Source organism: Tursiops truncatus, chromosome 15 (assembly GCF_011762595.2).
Source record: "Tursiops truncatus isolate mTurTru1 chromosome 15, mTurTru1.mat.Y, whole genome shotgun sequence".
NCBI lineage: Eukaryota > Metazoa > Chordata > Mammalia > Artiodactyla > Delphinidae > Tursiops > Tursiops truncatus.
The window spans coordinates 40852894-40870339 of record NC_047048.1 but is presented as its reverse complement, the minus strand read 5'-3'; the positions used below and the strand labels follow the sequence as shown (position 1 = coordinate 40870339).

The 17446-nt window shown below is 45.1% G+C and overlaps 1 protein-coding gene across 1 annotated transcript in view; it reads right to left on the bottom strand.

The window, feature by feature from the left end:
* CFAP61 (cilia and flagella associated protein 61) overlaps positions 1-17446 on the bottom strand; it is a 255844-nt gene that overhangs the window by 59456 nt on the left and 178942 nt on the right. The window contains exon 21 of the mRNA XM_073792625.1: positions 9323-9497. Coding sequence (XP_073648726.1) covers positions 9323-9497 — 175 coding nt within the window. The remainder of the gene's footprint in view (positions 1-9322; positions 9498-17446) is intronic.

The following is a 17446-nucleotide window of genomic DNA, read 5'->3' as shown; positions in this document are numbered from 1 at the left end:
CCCCTACTTCCTGTTGCTCAAACGTGGAATGCCAAGGGGGCAAGGCAGCCAGGGGCAGGGTCCTTCCTTCCCGGCTTCCCTAGGATGCTCCGATTTGGGGGCTCTGATTGCCGCCCTATTCAGACGCGCTAGTGCAGCATTCCTGGGTGAGCTGCCTTTTCCTTGGCTGAAAGAGCCAACATTTTGCTTAAATTATTGAGGCTCCCACCTGCTGTGCAACATGAATCCTGGCGGTCTGACACAACAAAGAACTAGCCTGCCAGGAGAGCCAAAACTTGAACCTCAAACTGTCATAGGCTTGAGGTCTTCTGCCCCTTTAAAATATGCATGCAAAAACAATATTCATTTTCCGTGAAACAGATTTAAGTGCTTAGGCCCCATGCAACTCAGAGTTGAATATTTTTCCAGTCTCTCCTTCATGTTGGCTTTTAGTAACTATTCTGTGAGATGGGCTTTTTCATTACAGGCTCATGGAAGCCCCAGCAATGCAGGGTTATTTAGCCAGGGTTGCCCACAGATTGCAGGCGGCTGGAGAGGATGAGGACTTCCATACATTTCATAAAAGCTCTACTATTTAAATTAGACGTTTATTTATAGATATGCTAACTTCTAAATAGTTTTGTCTATCTTTTAGTTTAATTCGAAACGCCTCCCCCAAATATGAGACTTCAGTTATTGTAACTGTCAGCTATTGTCACGATAATGCTGCATGACAAACTACCCCCAAACTCAATGCCAAACAACAATAAGCCTGTTGCAGGTTGGCCTACACGTCTGTGGGCTGACTGATGTTGGCTGATGTGGCTCCAAGCTGTGGTTGGGGTCAGATCTGCACCACGTCTCTCTCATCCTCTCTGGACCAACAGTGACCTGAGGCATATTCTCTTTCAGGAGCTGTGCAGGAGCACAGGCGGGCAAGCACAACTGCTCAGACACTTTCTAAGCCTCTCCTTGCAAGACATCCACTAATGTTCCATTGACCAAAGCAAGTCATGCGGCCACACCCGCACCCGCCCAAGGGGGTGAAGCAAACTCTGCCCACAGCGGGGATGTGTGTGTGTACATATTTGCTGAACAACGGTCCAATATCACAGTTGTATTGGGCACATAGTAAATCATGCCTATGTGATGTCATCTAAAATTTTTCACCTAAACGTGTTTTATATGATTATTTACTTACATTGTCTCATTACCCACAAAACAGAATAAAATCTCATTATAATTTTTTTACTACCTAAATAAGAACATGTCACAGGTCAAATCACATTCCTCCACATACATAAGACCCAATGTTATAAAGTCAGCCTGTTATTCTTTGCTAGTTTGATCCCTTGCCTTTTACATGTTTCCACTCTGGGGGGGATTATTCTTTCCATTATCTTTGTGCAATTGTGAGTTCTTTCTACATCATTTCCCACTTTTTCTTTGTAAAGAATTTTTAGATTCAATTCCTGTTTATCTCGTGACTCTTATATACCTGGCCTAAAGCCAGGCACTTTAATACACAATCCCAGGAACTCCCTGGTGGTCCAGTGGTTAGGACTCCAAGCTCTCACTGCTAGGGACCTGAGTTCCAGCCCTGGTCAGGGATCCAGCAAGCTGTGCAGCATGGCCAAAAGAAAATAAAAAGTTATCTCTGGTATCAGCTCTCTTTCTGGGCCTGGCCTCCTATCTAAATTCTTAAAAAAAAATACACAATCCATTATTATTATTATTACCAGTAACAGTAACATTTAGAACTGTTACCAATAACCTTGGCTTCACGCAAATGCCCGTAAGTAATTTTTTCATAAGCTAACAGTAAAAATATAAGCACGAAGATAATTCATAGGATAAGCAAAGACATATTTGGGGGAGTCCCCAGGACAAAAGCTAGCAGACAAAGATTCTGATTAGTAATGTATGCGTTTCGGGACAAATCAATCTAGATATAAAAATATGATTACTTATAATTATCAGAGTAAGTTTACTAGCAGGGATGGGGTGGAACTAGGGCCTTTGAAGCCCCCTGGACTGGCCTATGCTTGTGGTTGTACCTGGGCCCCAGCAGAAGGTCCAGCCCCAGGCAGGTGAGGTCCCTGCAGGCCCGAGGCTGTCTCTGCCTTGCCTTCCTTGCATCGGCCGTCTACACGCCCTGGCTTACCTGGGGGAGGAGAGGACTTCAGGCCCACCCTGCCCACCCTGGGGCCTCACACAGAGCCTGGCCTGCAATGGGTGTGACAAAACGTTCCCCGACCAGATGCGCGGATGAGTGTTTGAGCTTCATCAGCTTTTGCTGATCCGAAACTAACTGGGCTTTCCCTTTGTGGCCTGTCGATATTTACTGCAGAACACCCTCACTCTGGCCAGGTTTTCCTACTACGTATTTCGACCTGGTGTTCACTATTAAGTTGGCACTACATACCAGTCCAGCCACAGGATGGGCTGTGTACCTGAGATTTGTAACACAGAAACATGTTAGATCTGGCTATTAGGTTTCCCTTCTAGCCCACGAAATCCTACACGATCCTAAATGTAACCAAAACTGTGTGTGCCTCCAACACGACAGTAGAAAATAATACTGCTGCCATGTTGGTGCAGTTTAAACCGAGGGACCAAGGATGTTTCACAGGGAGGTTAGCCCTTGGGTAACTATCACGCTGCGGACAGCTGGGTGAATTTGGGGCCAAATCAAAGAGGGAAGATGGAGAGGGAAGGAAACAGAGAAAGAAAGGGAGGGGGCAGAGAGAGAGAAGAACCCAGAACGCCTCAGAGAAGTAGATTTTCTTCCATCGCTGGCTGAGTTAGAAGCAAGCAAGAGTTTAAAAGCAGGTGAGAAAAGTGGTTGTGAGGTGGGGGAGGGGTGGGGGAACTGAGCCGTGAATAACAACACTGCAAAGGGCTTTGTAAGGGCGATGCTGGGTCTGACAGCGTGTCCCAGTCCAAGTGGACCAGGCGGGTGGCTGGGGTCCTGCTGGCGCAGAACATCCTGACGGCTGGTGGAGGAGAGGGGGGCAGCCTCAGGGTATGTGGAACCCACGGCATCTGTCATCTACAGCGGGCTTAAGAGGTCAGACAACCCCAGTTCATTAAAGATTCATTCAGCTCATGCATTTCCACCACTTTGGTGCTCTGTAACTCACGGAGTCTTTGCAAATATTTTGAAGGAGGTGACACATTGCAGGGGCTTCCTTTATCTTGTTGGGATTTCGCATATATTCTTTGGAAGTTTCTATGCATATGTGGAAGAAACAGAGTGGCAAAGCTGAGGATTTCCCCCTGGATATCAGTTTTATGCTAAGAGATCTGGTCACTGTCTTCTTCACAGCAGCTCAGTTTACTTAACAGACAAGAAACAGCCAGTCTTTGCACTTGACCTGATGGGTGACAGAGGGGAAGTGGTGGGCGGCCCTACTTTGAACTGGCAAATGATAACTCAGGATTCGAACAGTCTGGGTGGATTTTCAATAGGGGGCAACGGAATATAACTATACCAGTTTTCATGGGAGGCCGATCTTTGTTGCTCCTTCTAGGGGATAAATTATGCATTACTGAGAGTACAGAGCAGAATCGGGAGGCATAGTACAAGGAGGGCACGGTGGTGAAAAGACGACCTTGTGAAAGCCCCTGGAATTGAAGTTGGCAGGAAGGAGCACCCAGTCTCTCTCTCACGCTTGCCTGCAACGACCTTTGGGACAGAATGTGCAAGGGAGCTTCCAAAGGAATGAGGGGCCCAGCTGGGGAGGAAGCGGGGGCGTGATGATTCCCATCACCACCTGGGTGAGCTGTCACTTCTCCACCTCAGGCTGCAAAAGCACTAAGACCAGCCGTCTGAAGTGTTGGCATGAACGTAAAGGTGATGCTTGTGCTTTCTGATACACTCTTGTTGAAGGTGTAAATGAATACACCAGCAACTCTGATTGTGTGACCACCAAAATGAGGCAAGTCCACACAAGAGGTAAAGATGAAGGATTCTCCAGGAAGGAAACCATCACTTGGAAAGGAGAAAAGGGAAGGATTTTCCGATCTGGCATTCTGGCCAGGAACTCACATCTCAAGAGGATAAGAAGTAAATTCAAGATTTATGCACACAGATATTAATAAGAATTTTTCTTTACAGTTATTGCATTTTAAGACCAGAGAAAATAAGAATTATATACTACATTTTATAATTTATGTATTTTAAGTTATTTTATTATTGTATGTATATTTACATATTCCATTGTATTTTAATGAAGAATTATGGTTCCTTTCCACTTCAAAAGAAACAGAGATTATGTAAGATCAGAACAGGCCCATGAGAAAAGTTTTATTATGCTCTCCAGAAAACTGAGGACAGAGGGGTTAAGTAACAAGCTCCAGGTCACACAGCAGTAGATGGTTCATCAGAACTCAGACCTGCCAGATCTGATTTCAGAACCAGTGCTCACACCACTGCACTATATTTGCAGATGGAGATATATAACATGTTCCTTAAAAACTCCTCTAATCGGCATTGTATCTGTATTATTAACTTTAGGGAATAACCAGATAATGAAAGAATTTTAAATAGATACCCTAGAATATTAATAAATTGTGAAATAAACACATACTTAAAAAACATATTATGTTCATGAATAGACCAGAAAATACTCTTTTTACTTTTTAGAAGTCAAAGCATAAGATTTCTATGACACGTCTCATTTTGCTCTGTCAAATAAAAAGGGAAGAATATATTAGATATAGCATAACAAAGGCTTTGTTCGGTGATTCATGCACTGGAATTTTAATGTTATACTTTTCTTACAAACATGCTTTTAATAAGGCAGTAAACTGTATTTAGCTAAAGATGAAAATAATTGAGCCATTTTGGGCCATCAAGGCGGTGTATTTTTTTGTGCTTTACTTTCATCCTACTTTTCATTTTCATGGAAAGTACAGAGGTAATAGCAGATGAATTTCAATTAGTTTCAATTAATGCCATAAACTGTTATAATGTATTAGGTTGCTGGGTTCTATCTGAAACACCCCCCCGCTCCCGCCGGCTAAACCCTCCAGGTTTTTTTTGCAGTTGAAAGCCAGTGATGTCAGCTATTCTCCAGGATAGTGAGGCAGTTCTAATAGTTTACGATAATTTACATCTATAAACTCATCCAACTGCAGAGACCAATAAACAATTTCCTTCAGACTGGACAAATTCCATCACAGAACAACTGTTTCTCCTTTGGAAGCAGAGGAAGACATGATAAAACAGAGACAGGGGCAGGGGAGAGTGGTGATGCTTTGGGGGAGATATCTGTGTTTTTTCAAGGGGCAGAAATTCAGAGGAAAGCTAACCTTCTCCTATTAAAAAAAAAAATCCATTGTTTCTGCTATGTAGCATCCTTCTGTCCTTCTAGAACAATCCCTCCACCGTCCTCAGCAAACAAGCCCCTCCTCTCGAGTCTGTTTGCTTCAAAGTTAGGCCTGGAGTTTCCCAGGATTCGGGGTGTGATGCCTGGAAGGACATTCGACCCAATCACAGCCCGTGAGACACAGGAGTTTTTTTCGCAGGCTCTTGGGAGAAGGGCCCTATCCTCAGCTCCCACCCTCCAACCCCAGCCTGAACTATTGAGAAAAAGGAAAATTAGCACTGAGGGAGCAAAAGCTAACTATCATGAAAAATGTCCACATTCTTTCTGGTGTTATTAGAAACCAAGGGCTGACAGGCGGAGTGACGGTAATGGATGCGGGAACAAAGCCCTGCTCCTCGTTTTCATGAAGTGCCAACTTCCAGTTTCCAGCTTCAAATACCATCAGCCCATAACTGACTTGGAAATAAGCTAGATGCAGCTGTGCCAGCAGGACCTCAAATGGATCAGAGATGGCTGCTTCCAGCCCGCCCCTGCCTGAACGGCTGCCCCGCTCCAGCCCTGACCCATCCTTCCCCGAGGGCTTTCTCTCTGCCGCCGTGGGCGCCAGAGATGGGAGTTCACCTTCCTGCAGTGCTGTTTTGTACACAGCATCACCCCTGGTTCCCCAGCCTCTAAAAAGTAACCACTTAAACCTGGACTCCCCTGGATCCTCCACCTTCTCCTTCCACTGCTGCCCTTCACGGAGTCTGCCCGGCCTGAGTTGTTGGGTCATGGTCTTTGAATACAAATCAAACTCCCCCAACCTCTCTCTTCCTTGCTTATCCTGCCCTTCTTTTTTTTTCAGCAATTTCAGTCTTTTTAAAATTTTTTTATTTTTGGCTGTGTTGGGTATTCGTTGCTGCGCGAAGGCTCTCTCCAGTTGCGTCAAGCGGGGGCTATTCTTCATTACAGTGCACGGGCTTCTCATTGCGGTGGCTTCTCTTGTTGTGGAGCATGGGCTCTAGGCACACGGGCTTCAGTAGTTGTGGCACATGGGCTCAGTAGTTGTGGCTCACGGGCTCTAGAGCGCAGGCTCAGTAGTTGTGGCGCACGGGCTTGGTTGCTCCGCAGCATGTGGGATCTTCCCGGACCAGGGCTCGAACCCGTGTCCCCTGCATTGGCAGGCGGATTCTTAAACACTGCGCCACCAGAGAAGCCCCTATCCTGCCTTTCTTTAAGGCTGAGCTCAAATCCTCCTTTCTTGAGGAAACCTTCTCTAAACTTCACAGCCTCCAGGGCTCTCACGAAGGTCACGATGCCTCTCTACAACCAGACCGGTACCTGGTGTACACGGCTCCCCATCTTTTGTGTAGAGACTGTGCTAGGCTGCACCATCACCAGGATGGCAGTGGCTGAGACCTACACCCTGGAGAAACAACCCTATCACATGTAGCGGTAGTAGTAGTAACAAGGCTAACAACAGCCCATATGATTGAACTCCTACTGTGCTGCCCTGAGCTGGACATGTAATATCTTATCTCGTTTAATCCTCATAGCAGCCCATGTGAGGAAGATATCTGGAATGGCACTAATTAAATTCAAGTCTGAATATGACTCTAATTATGGAAAAACTACAAAGAGAAAGAGCTTCCTCAAGGCAACAGGTTAACATTTTTCTTTCCAACTTTTCTTATAGTCATTTGAAAAGGGTCACTACCCTAAGTTGAATGAACTTGTCTGGTCTGTTTCTCAGATGCCTCCCAGAGCCTGGGCCCAGCATCTGAGTGTTTGGACCACCTACCTGGGAGATGCCCTGCCCTGGGGGTGTCATTAATCACTGGACCTGGGGAAAATAGCCTACTTTTAGGACAAGAAACTAATGTCTATAAACTCCCTAACCTGGCCGTTCAGTGGACAAAAGCGGGCACGCAGGGGTTTTATGCAAACAGTTAATGGGAGACATTCTTAACTCTTGCAAAAGCATTTATTTCCCTTTAGGTGGGCACCAGAATATCACCATCTTCAACAGCTAGTCAAGGCAACACGATAGCTGGATGCTATTCCCCCATCTGAAAACCAAGAGCTTCTTACATTGGAATTTCTAAGTTCTCTGCCATAAGCATTCGACCTTAAGGACTTGCATTGCCATGTTCAAAGGCCCTTTTCTTGGTCAAAAGGCTCCTGAATCCTAACATTCAAAACAGCCAACAGTTCAATTAAAACACTGCATTATAACAGGACTGGGCACATTCCTAAGACATAATGTATATTTTGTATTGAACCATTGGCTTTTGTGCTTTCAGCAAGCTTAAGTTACATTTTGAGGTCTGGACTTGAAGAAATGGTAATGAGTTGTCACAAATTGTATGGATAAAAGCAGGGTTCTGCAAACTATGACTCATCCCCTAGTTTTGTAAATAAAGTTTTATTGGAACACAGCCATGCCTATTCACTGACATATTGTCTGTGGCTGCTTTCTTGCCATAGCAGTAGAGTTGGGTTGTTGGGACAGAGACCATATGGCCTGCTAAATCTAAAATTTTTACTGTCTGGCCCTTTACAGTAAAAGTTTGCTGACCCCCCGATCAGAGAACTCCCTAAGTGTACTTAGGTCATAGGGCAATGATTAAAGAATGACTAAAATATTGAAACAGGTTTAAACACATACAGATGCAAAACTGAAAATAATACTGAGTTTTAATGCAAAAATTAAAATATTGAATACTTTGACAAGTTTTTATTCTGGGTCCCCAGTATATATCTATATATCCCACCTCTGCCCAAAGGTTCCAGACCCAGTTGATTTTATGGGTGATTCCTGTCCAATTTTTAGGTTATACAAAGTATTTCTGACCCACCAAAAATATGGAAAGCTTCCCCAAAACCCTTTGTGAGACTAGCATACCCTTGATTCCAAAAACTTGCCAAGTAAAGCATAAAAGAGAAAACAGGCCAATCTTACTCATGAGTTTAGATGCAAATAGCCTCTAAGTACTAACAAATTGAATTCAGCAATGTATCGAATATCCTTTGATACCTATTTTTGATTTTTAATGAAGTAAATGTAGAAACTTGACAAAAAGTTAACTAACACTTAAATCTTCCACCAAAAATCGAAAGAAACTATATTTAATTTTAATATATTAATTATATTAACTAACATAATGAAATTATATTTAAACAAATACATTCAATAAACTAATATATTTAATTTTATATACTGATCTCCACACTCCAGTAACTTACTGATTTTTCCATCCCGGGACTGAATCAAAGGTCTGGGTTAGAAGCCTAGCTCATCACAGGTGGTTGTATAACCCAACCAAGTCCCTGATCCTCCCTGCGCTTTCGGTAAAATGAAGGGGCTGCAGTAAGTCATCTCTAAAACTTGACTCCCCAGGTTTCAATTAAAGACAAATAGGCAGCCAGGCCCTGTTCTAGTTATTCTACTAGTCAAACAATTTCCATTAACCCAAGCAATAGAGAGGAAGATGCTTGAGAAAACAATTTGTACAAATGTTTTACTCCCTCATTTGGCTTCAGGAAGTGGCAGGCAACTCGAATATGTTCATTTGTGGGAAGGACTGTGCAGGCAACCACGAAGGAGAACAATGGGTTGTGAAAGAGAAGAGCCCTTCCAACTCAGACCTTTCCTTTTCTTCCGAGGTCTTTTCAGCTTCACAAAAGGAGTCATATTTTCCATATAATTGCTAAACATGTTTGCTTATTAAATTATTCTTTAATTAGTTAATGATTTTAGCCATGCTTTGCTCTTTGGATATTCATTTTTGTGTAATAAAATAATTATAGATAATTAAACTATCTCAAGCCTTTTTCTTTCCCCCAGAAAACATGCTGGGTATCCAAAAATGACAAGTTGTAAATTAATCTGGAAAACAAAGCACAGCAGATGAATGATTTGGTTGGAATTAATTAGGCACTAATTATATACTGGAACTAGACGAAGAATAAGACTCATTATAAAGATAAAATGCTGTTCTGAAAAGATGCACAGTTACCAGCATCCTTACCTTCTGCAGCAATGGAGTTGTTCCTGATCCAAGTCAGGGCCTTCAAGCAATCTTCTTCGTCGTTGAGGGTAAAATGATTGCAGGGAACCGGGCCCGTGTACTGCTGCAGACCACTGTTCGGAACTTCTCTGTTTGTCGGGTGTTGACTAATGTCGGCCCCTGTAGGGCGTGGGACCTGATATACGTTACAGAGAGATGCTTATTTCAGTGGTAACAGGTGAAGCGCTCACAAGTAATGAGTTAATTCATCGATTGATTGATTAATTAATTAAAATAAACAGAGCAATACCCAGTACAGGTGTGCCTTTTGCTGTCTCAAGATATAATCAGGTCTTAATTAAAAAAAAAAACAAAAAACAGGTGAAATGATCACTTGGAGCTAATTCTCAGAAGGAGCTGCCCTGGTCATCTGATGCTGCGTAACAAGTTATTCCAAGGCTCGGTAGTGCAAAACCCCCATTCAGTAGGCTCACAGATTCTGTAGGTCAGCCATGCAGCCAGGGAATGGTGGGGGACAGTTTGTCTGTTTAGCAATGTTGGAGGCCTCAGCTGGGAAGACCTAAAGACGGGGTGATGACCTGACGGCCGGGGGCTGGAATCACCTGGAGATAAACTCTCTCAGTCCTTTGTCTTTCCCCAAGAAAACATGGTGGGTATTTAAAAAGATGACAAGTCATCACTCTATGTCTAGCAGTTAGTGCTGGCTGTGATCCCAGCTGGGGTTGTCGGCCGGAACTCCACGTGGGGCCTCTCCCTGTGGCCTGAGCTTCCTCACAGCTGGGGGGCTGGGGGGTTGAGTTCCAGGGCACATGTCCTGGGAGAGGGTAGCAGTCCAGAGAGCTCCACATTCTTCTCTTCTCGGTCCCGGGAGCCCAGCAGGGCCTCTCTCGCCACGTTCAGTCACAGAGGTCTTCACAGAGGCCTGGCCAGGGTCAAGGGGAGGGAACCCAGGACCCGCTTGTTCCTGCAAGGGGGGCAGGGCCATGGAAGAGCACACGGTACTGGATTTGATGTCGCTGTTTTTGGTAAAAACAATCTGCACTGAGGCGATTATATCAAGGGATTGAAATTCAAGCACATAGAGGGTCTACCCACAAAATGAGGGAAGTGGGCTACTACTTACTTGTGAAAATTATAGGATTATCTTTCACTTTGTCAAAGAAGTGCTCTCTCTCTCTCTCTCTCTCTCTCAACACTGAGCCCTCCCAGTACAGCTCCTGTTCCCTCGCTTTTGACATAGATGTGGGTGAAGACAGACGCTTTCCTCTGCTGTAGGAAACCCAATAACGGATGATGGCCAACTCTTGTCCTTGGTGTCCAGGATGCTGTGACAAGCGGGACGCCCAGGCCCTGGCCAGAGCGTTCAGCCGTGACTCAACTCCATCTGGGCATTGTCAGGGTAGAGCAGGGGTTCAGGGTGGCCAGATCTGATCGCTCAAGAAATGCCAGATACTTGGGTATTTTATATGGACTCCTGATTTGTTCATTACTTTGGTTCAATTAAAATCGAGCAAACAGACGCCATTGTAGAAGCCAAGTCAAACGGCACAGTGGGGCGGGTGTGCCCAGTGGGCCCCCATGCTGCCCCTCCGAGGTTCATTTGGCGGCAGGTGGAGATTATGGGAGATAACGAGGCCGGAACCTAGGGCAAGACTCCCAGGCAGCTCGGCTGCTGTTAGAGGCCCCGCAGCAGCCGTCCTGCACATTTGTGGCGTGAGGCCTAAGGATGTGAGGCCAGACTCCTACAGCTACAAAGGGCAAAACATTCACTGGCAGCAGAGACTAACACGGGCTCTCGGGAGGCTCTTCCTCCCCGACAACTGCGGGCAATGCCTGCTGTGCTGGGGGATGTGAATGCTGGCTGGTGCCGGGACACGTGGGGCTCCACTAAACCCCAGATGACATTTAGGAAACTTTCAGGTATATCCTTCCTCAAGAGAAGTATTAAAGCCTTGGCACATTGCTGTGATGTATTTAATTCAATTTCAGGCTGGACTAAAACAAAAAACAAAAAAAACAGAATCTATTTTTAAAGCTGGATGTCCTTTCTCCACAAAGAGGCTGCAGTAAAATGATATTTAGTAAAAAGGAACAACCCAATAAGTAGTGGTCATTTACTACAACGAAAATTGTGGAGGAAAGCTCTTATTAGCAATATAATTTATTTAGCAATATCACACTACAATTTTGGCATTAGTATATTCATAGTTATCATAAAGCAGTCCACTGAGGGCTGCACAATACTGAATACTGTGCTTTGGAGGTTTGAAACTTTACCAGAACTACAACAAGCATTATAGTATAAGAGAAAATGAAATTGGGGTAACATTATACCAGTTTAGTAAATCATGCTTTAACAAGTCAGGAAAAATCCTTGGCAGGAAAAGGCAGGGCTGAAGAACAAATTGAGAGCCATTCAATTTATAAAACTTTCAATGACTTATCATTCCAAATAGTGGGTGTTCATATGAAAAAACAAGGAAAAGAGGGGTGGAAAGAAATAAGGTCAAAAACGAGAATTAGTTTGCTACAGTCCTGAGAGGCAACTGCATTCTGATAATCTATATAATTCTTCCACACACGTAACTGGATGGAGTTGTTTTTGCACATTTTTAACTATAAAGAATTAGAGAAATTAAAGGGATAATATATTTTCATGTTCGCACGGTGGCATTTCACAAAATAGGTAAAACTGGAGCTAGAATTTTAAATCCCAAAGCTAATTAATTTGTCCACAAAGAGTTTAGCAAAACTCAGTATATCAAGAAGGATCTATGGGGAAAAATCATATTATGTCATCAACAAAAGGAGGGAGTAGAGTTCAATTGGAGGGAGTAGAGTTCGACAGGAGGGAGTAGAGTTCAACAAGAGGTGTGGGCACATTTACTGAAGACGCACCATCAGCGCTGGCTCCCCAAAGCAGAGCTTCTCTACCACCACTGAACTGGCACTGACTCGTGCTTGGAGAGAAGCAGACACTTCTCAACCATTCCAGATGATTTGGGATGGAGCATCACCTGCTGGTGGGAGCCCCTTGGCCACCCTGTTCTCCTCAGCAAGTTACCATGGCAGTAGGGGATGCTGGTGGCCTACCCAATATCCTGTCTCCCTTTCTTTCTTAGTAACAGACTCCTGGGACATATGCCCAGTTGGAACATTTCCCAACTCATGACCTGAGAGGTCAAGAGAGATAAGCAGGTGTCCTTTGGGGGCAGGGGGAGGGCAACTCGAAAAGTCATTCTGCTCTAGTCTTTCCTCCTTCCTGCTTCTTGCACATGAAATGGCTGGAACCACAGCAGTCACCACAAGGTGCTGAGGATGGAAGGCACATTCCAAAGATGGAAGAACAAAAGACAGAAGGGCCTGGGTTCTTGAGGACACCAGGAAGCCACCTTACCAGAACTGAGGTTGCTTTTCTCCAGATATCTCTATATATATATATATATATATATATAAATATATATATATATATATATATATATTTTTTTTTAAGATGTTTGGGGTAGGAGTTTATTAATTAATTAATTAATTTTTGCTGTGTTGGGTCTTTGTTTCTGTGCGAGGGTTTTCTCTAGTGTGGCAAGCGGGGGCCACTCTTCATTGTGGTGTGCAGGCCCCTCACTATCGCGGCCTCTCTTGTTGCAGAGCACAGGCTCCAGATGCGCAGGCTCAGTAGTTGTGGCTCACGGGCCCAGTTGCTCCGTGGCATGTGGGATCCTCCCAGACCAGGGCTCGAACCCGTGTCCCCTGCATTGGCAGGCAGATTCTCAACCACTGCACCACCAGGGAAGCCCCACATAGTTTTAAAGAGAGGTGAAAAAAAAACTTAAAAAACTGTTTATTTGACTCTAGCTATAAACGGTTAGTTCTAGAATTTGTGAGTTGTGAAGACTTTTAAAGCCATCCAGTGTAACCTCTGCAGCACATGGATGGGAGAGGGCAGGAGGGAAGGAGGAGGTACCGGGAAGGAGACGGGGAGAGAGGGAGGGAGGAGAGAGACAGGCAGCGGCGAAGAACTGGAGCCAGACCACCTGCGCTCAAACACTAACCCCTAGTCTGCCACCCTTGTGCGACCTTGGACAAGTTGTCTTGTCTGACTTTTAACCTCAGCCCCACTGCAGCTTGGTTCTCTCACCTGCGAAATGGGGGTGGGAGTGGCAGGGAGCTCAGGGTGTTACCACAAGGGTGACTTCAGGGAGCACTGGTGTGGTGCAAGGCCAGTGCTCGATCTAGGTCAGGTGCTCTGACCCCTCCTGCCAGCTGCCCGCTGTACCCGGGGGTTGGACAGTCCCTCTTGGCAGAGGCTCTGACCCTTAGGAGGTAGTTTCTTAGGATGGATGCGCGCTGTAGTCCCATGGCTTCTGATGTCTGTCGTTATCTGCTCCCCGGGCCACAATGAGTCGAATTCATTTCTACACGAACACTCCCAGCCATCGGACTCTTTGCCCCTCTGGCTAAACATCCGGGATGACCCCTTATCTCTGGAGGTGCTTCAGCTGGTTCCTTCCCTTACGTGTGACACCAAGAAATGCACGTCATGCTGCAGGTGCACTTCTGTCCTGGGATACACTCTGTGACACAACCACATTGTGCCATGTAACGGGCTCGTGACCTCCACGTCGTCGTCACGAATTTCACCCTTTGTCAGGATCAGTGCTCTTATTTCTCCAGCTGATTCTGCTTCGCCGGATATGACTATTGCTGCTGCTCATAACAGCTGTTTGAATTTGCTTGACATCTTTGGCTGGTGCCCCTGGAACTATCTTTTCACTCTTAAACTCTGAGTGTGGTTCGTTTTGTATTCCTCTTGTATTTCGACGTCCACGTAAAAACAGATCCTTGATCTTGTAATGGGGGCAATTTAAAACCATGACACTCGCTGTTACAACTGTTAGGTTTTTTTCCTTATGCCATTCTGGTTCATACTTTCAAGTGTAAGCATCGTGGCTATTTTCTTTCTTTTCTTGCCTCTGGTTACATGAAGGATGTTTTCTTCCTTTTTATCTTCTCCGGTTTTTGGAAGGTGAATTTATTTAGGCTGCTCAAAAGCATTCTTTAACCTTATTTCCTCTAAATATAAGAGTCAAGAATGAAACATTGCCTTTGTGCTTCCCCATTTAAGACACTGCATCGTCCTTGGCCACCTCTCTCCCTATTTTCAAGAACTCGGTTTTTTTTTGTTTTTTGTTTTTTAAGAACTCAGTTTTGATTAGATTACTTTAGAGTAAGATTCATTATTGCCCATCTTGGATTTATTCTCAGATTTATAAAAATGATTTGGATTACCTTTTGTTTGTGGCGTTGCCATGTGTCCTTTTATACTACTGTGTCCAGTTCTTTTCTGTCTCCGTTATCCAGAGTGCGAATTAAAGACCACGGAAGATCTTCTTTCTCAGGCCTGGCCCATAAAGAACACATTTTGCCATCCTCCAATAGGATACACTTAGGCGAGCATGTGATGACTGAATTGCCCATTTTCTTCAAAATTCTGAGCAGCCAGTTTCATTTTCTTAAACCACTGAAGGCTGGAGAGGTAATTTTTTGCCTTATTTGCCTTGCCTTAATTTTGTTCCTTTTGAGGCAGGGTGGGGGGAGGTAATCTGCTATTTTTCTCTTGAAGTTTGTTCATTGTTTTCCCTATCGTTCTCATAGAACCAAAATTTCATCAGAATGTAACTAGCTGAGAAAATTCTTCCTTGATTTTGCCAAGAATGTGGTCAACTGGATGATGTTTTCAGGTAAGGAAAGTTTTCTTCTAGCATATCTTTATTGTCTCTATTCCATGTATTTGGGCCTCTTCTTTGGGAGAAGCACTGTCCAGGAATGGCCTCCACCTCTAGCATATCTTCTTGTCTCTGGCACCCAGTGTATCCCTTTGCCCTTTGCCTCCACCCTCCAGGGGAGTTTTGTGATTGGTCTCCAGCTGACTTCACCAACTTATACAGAAGCAGGTCTGTCTCTTGATGGAGATTTAACATCAATCCTTTCTTACTCCATCTCCCTTTTCATCTCACCCTGTGGCCTTCTCAGCTCAGCCTCTGCTCTTCGAATGTCTTTGGCTCCTGTGATGGAGGCCGTAATGAGGATGATGCACAGTGTCCTGGGGAGAGAGACAGAGACAGAGACAGAGAAGGAGGGGCAGGGAGAGACAGAGAGAGAGAGACAGAGAGAGAGAGAGGGAGAGGATCCTTCTGGAATATTTTCAAAAGTATGTCCTTGCTCTGATTTTTCTAGATGTTGTTCTCTTTTCTCTTATTCTGTTATCTTTTTGTTCCAGTTGTTTCTTGCTCTGCAACAAGCTCACACCAAAACGTAGTGGTTTAAACCACCATTTTATCACCTTTCATGACTTTGTGGCCAGAAGTTCCAGTAGAGCTTGGCTGGGCAATCCTTTTATTCCACGTGTTATGGATAGAGGGCACTTGGTGACATTCAGTGTATGGATGGTCTGGTCTGGAGGGTCCATGATGGCTTCACTCACATGTCTGGGGCCTTGGCAGGGATGGCTGAGAGCCTGGGCTTGGCTGGAACCCTCAACTGGAGAACCCATGTATGGCATTTCCAGCATGGCGGTCATAGGGTATCTGGAATCCTTATGTGGCAGCTCAGGGCTCCAGGAGCCACTGTTCCCACAGACAAAGAGAAGCTGCCTAGCCTTTGACTTGGACTTAAATTCATGCCATGTCACTTCCTTCATAGTCTGCCGGTCAAGGCTGTCACAGATTCAAGGGGAGGAGATGTTGGCTCTGATGGGAGAAGCCTCAGGGAATCTGAAGTCTTGATTTAAAACGGACTCTTTTCTTTGGCCTCATGCTGTTATTTTCCCCTTTAATCTGCCCCAACACAGGGAGGTCTCTTCATGCTGGGCGCTGCCGAACGACAAGGGGTGGCACCTTGATGCATGCAGCTCTGTCCACCCTCTGCAGCAGGCTCTCGCCCGGGCCTGCACTGTCCCAATGCCATGTTCTTCTATCTCCCATCTGAGACATAACTCGCGTCCTTGGAGACCACATCCGTTGCTCACCCACACCAAGCTCACCAGAGCTCACATCCCACTTGCCCTCACCCGGCTGCATGCTCTCGCCCCACCCCCCGCTGGCTTTCCCCGAGCGTCACCCCGTGGGAGTCCCAGCCACGGTTTTCTCATGGCCCACACCAACTCATCTGACTTCAGGCTGACACATTTTTATCCCTCCTCTCTCTGAGATGACCCACACCCAGGCGTGGGAGTGGGCATCTCTCCGTCTCTGCTCAATGCTCCATGAGCCAGCGAGGGGGCTCGGGGACCCTGGTTATAAGGTCTTGCAGACGGCTTTTCAGAACCGGCATGTGCTCACCAATAAAAATAATCAAATCCATCCGTGGGGCTGGGGAGGGGCTTAGAGGGTACTGGACGTGAGCTAGAAAAACCTTCATCGTCCAAAGCGGAAAGGTCATAGGTAATGTCGGAAGTTGACCGATCAAGGGGAAAACTTCTATAAACACATTGTAGTTCTGGCAGGTAACCAATGAAGAACAAACAACAGAAATGCCTCAGAATGGCTGACCCTGGCGAGAGGGCTTGGAAGTAGAGACCAGGGCCCCTCACATGCAGCCCTGCAGCACACTGTATCTTGTGCATGGATCTTCTGATTAAAAAAATAAGTGCTATGGATTTGGATATCAAAAATATTGCACAATATTTTAGACTGGTACATGCCATTTACAGGTCAGATTAGAGGTTAAGATTTGTAATTATATTTTATAACAGGTAGTCTTCTTGCTTATTTTCATCATTTTAACTTGTTGGTATTTTTTTAAATCACAAAATTGGGGCAAAACCGTGAGAGTGGCGGAGAAGGGAAATAGGGAAAGAAATTCGAGCCGGAAGCTCCTAGTGAATCCAGCTGCCTTTTTTATATCAGTCTACATACTTTTAATCTTTATGTCCTTCTGGAAAAATTAAATTGAAACTCTCTTTATCACTTCATTTCGTGTTTCCCATTGTTAAAAGGGCAAGAGCTTAATGTACCACAGACTAAAGCCGCAGGGGCAGCTGGGCACACATGGGCAGACGCCTGAGTCTCTGGACAGCTGGCCGGGCCTTCCTGTCACATTTTCCCAAGTCCACAGTCGCAGGCAGCA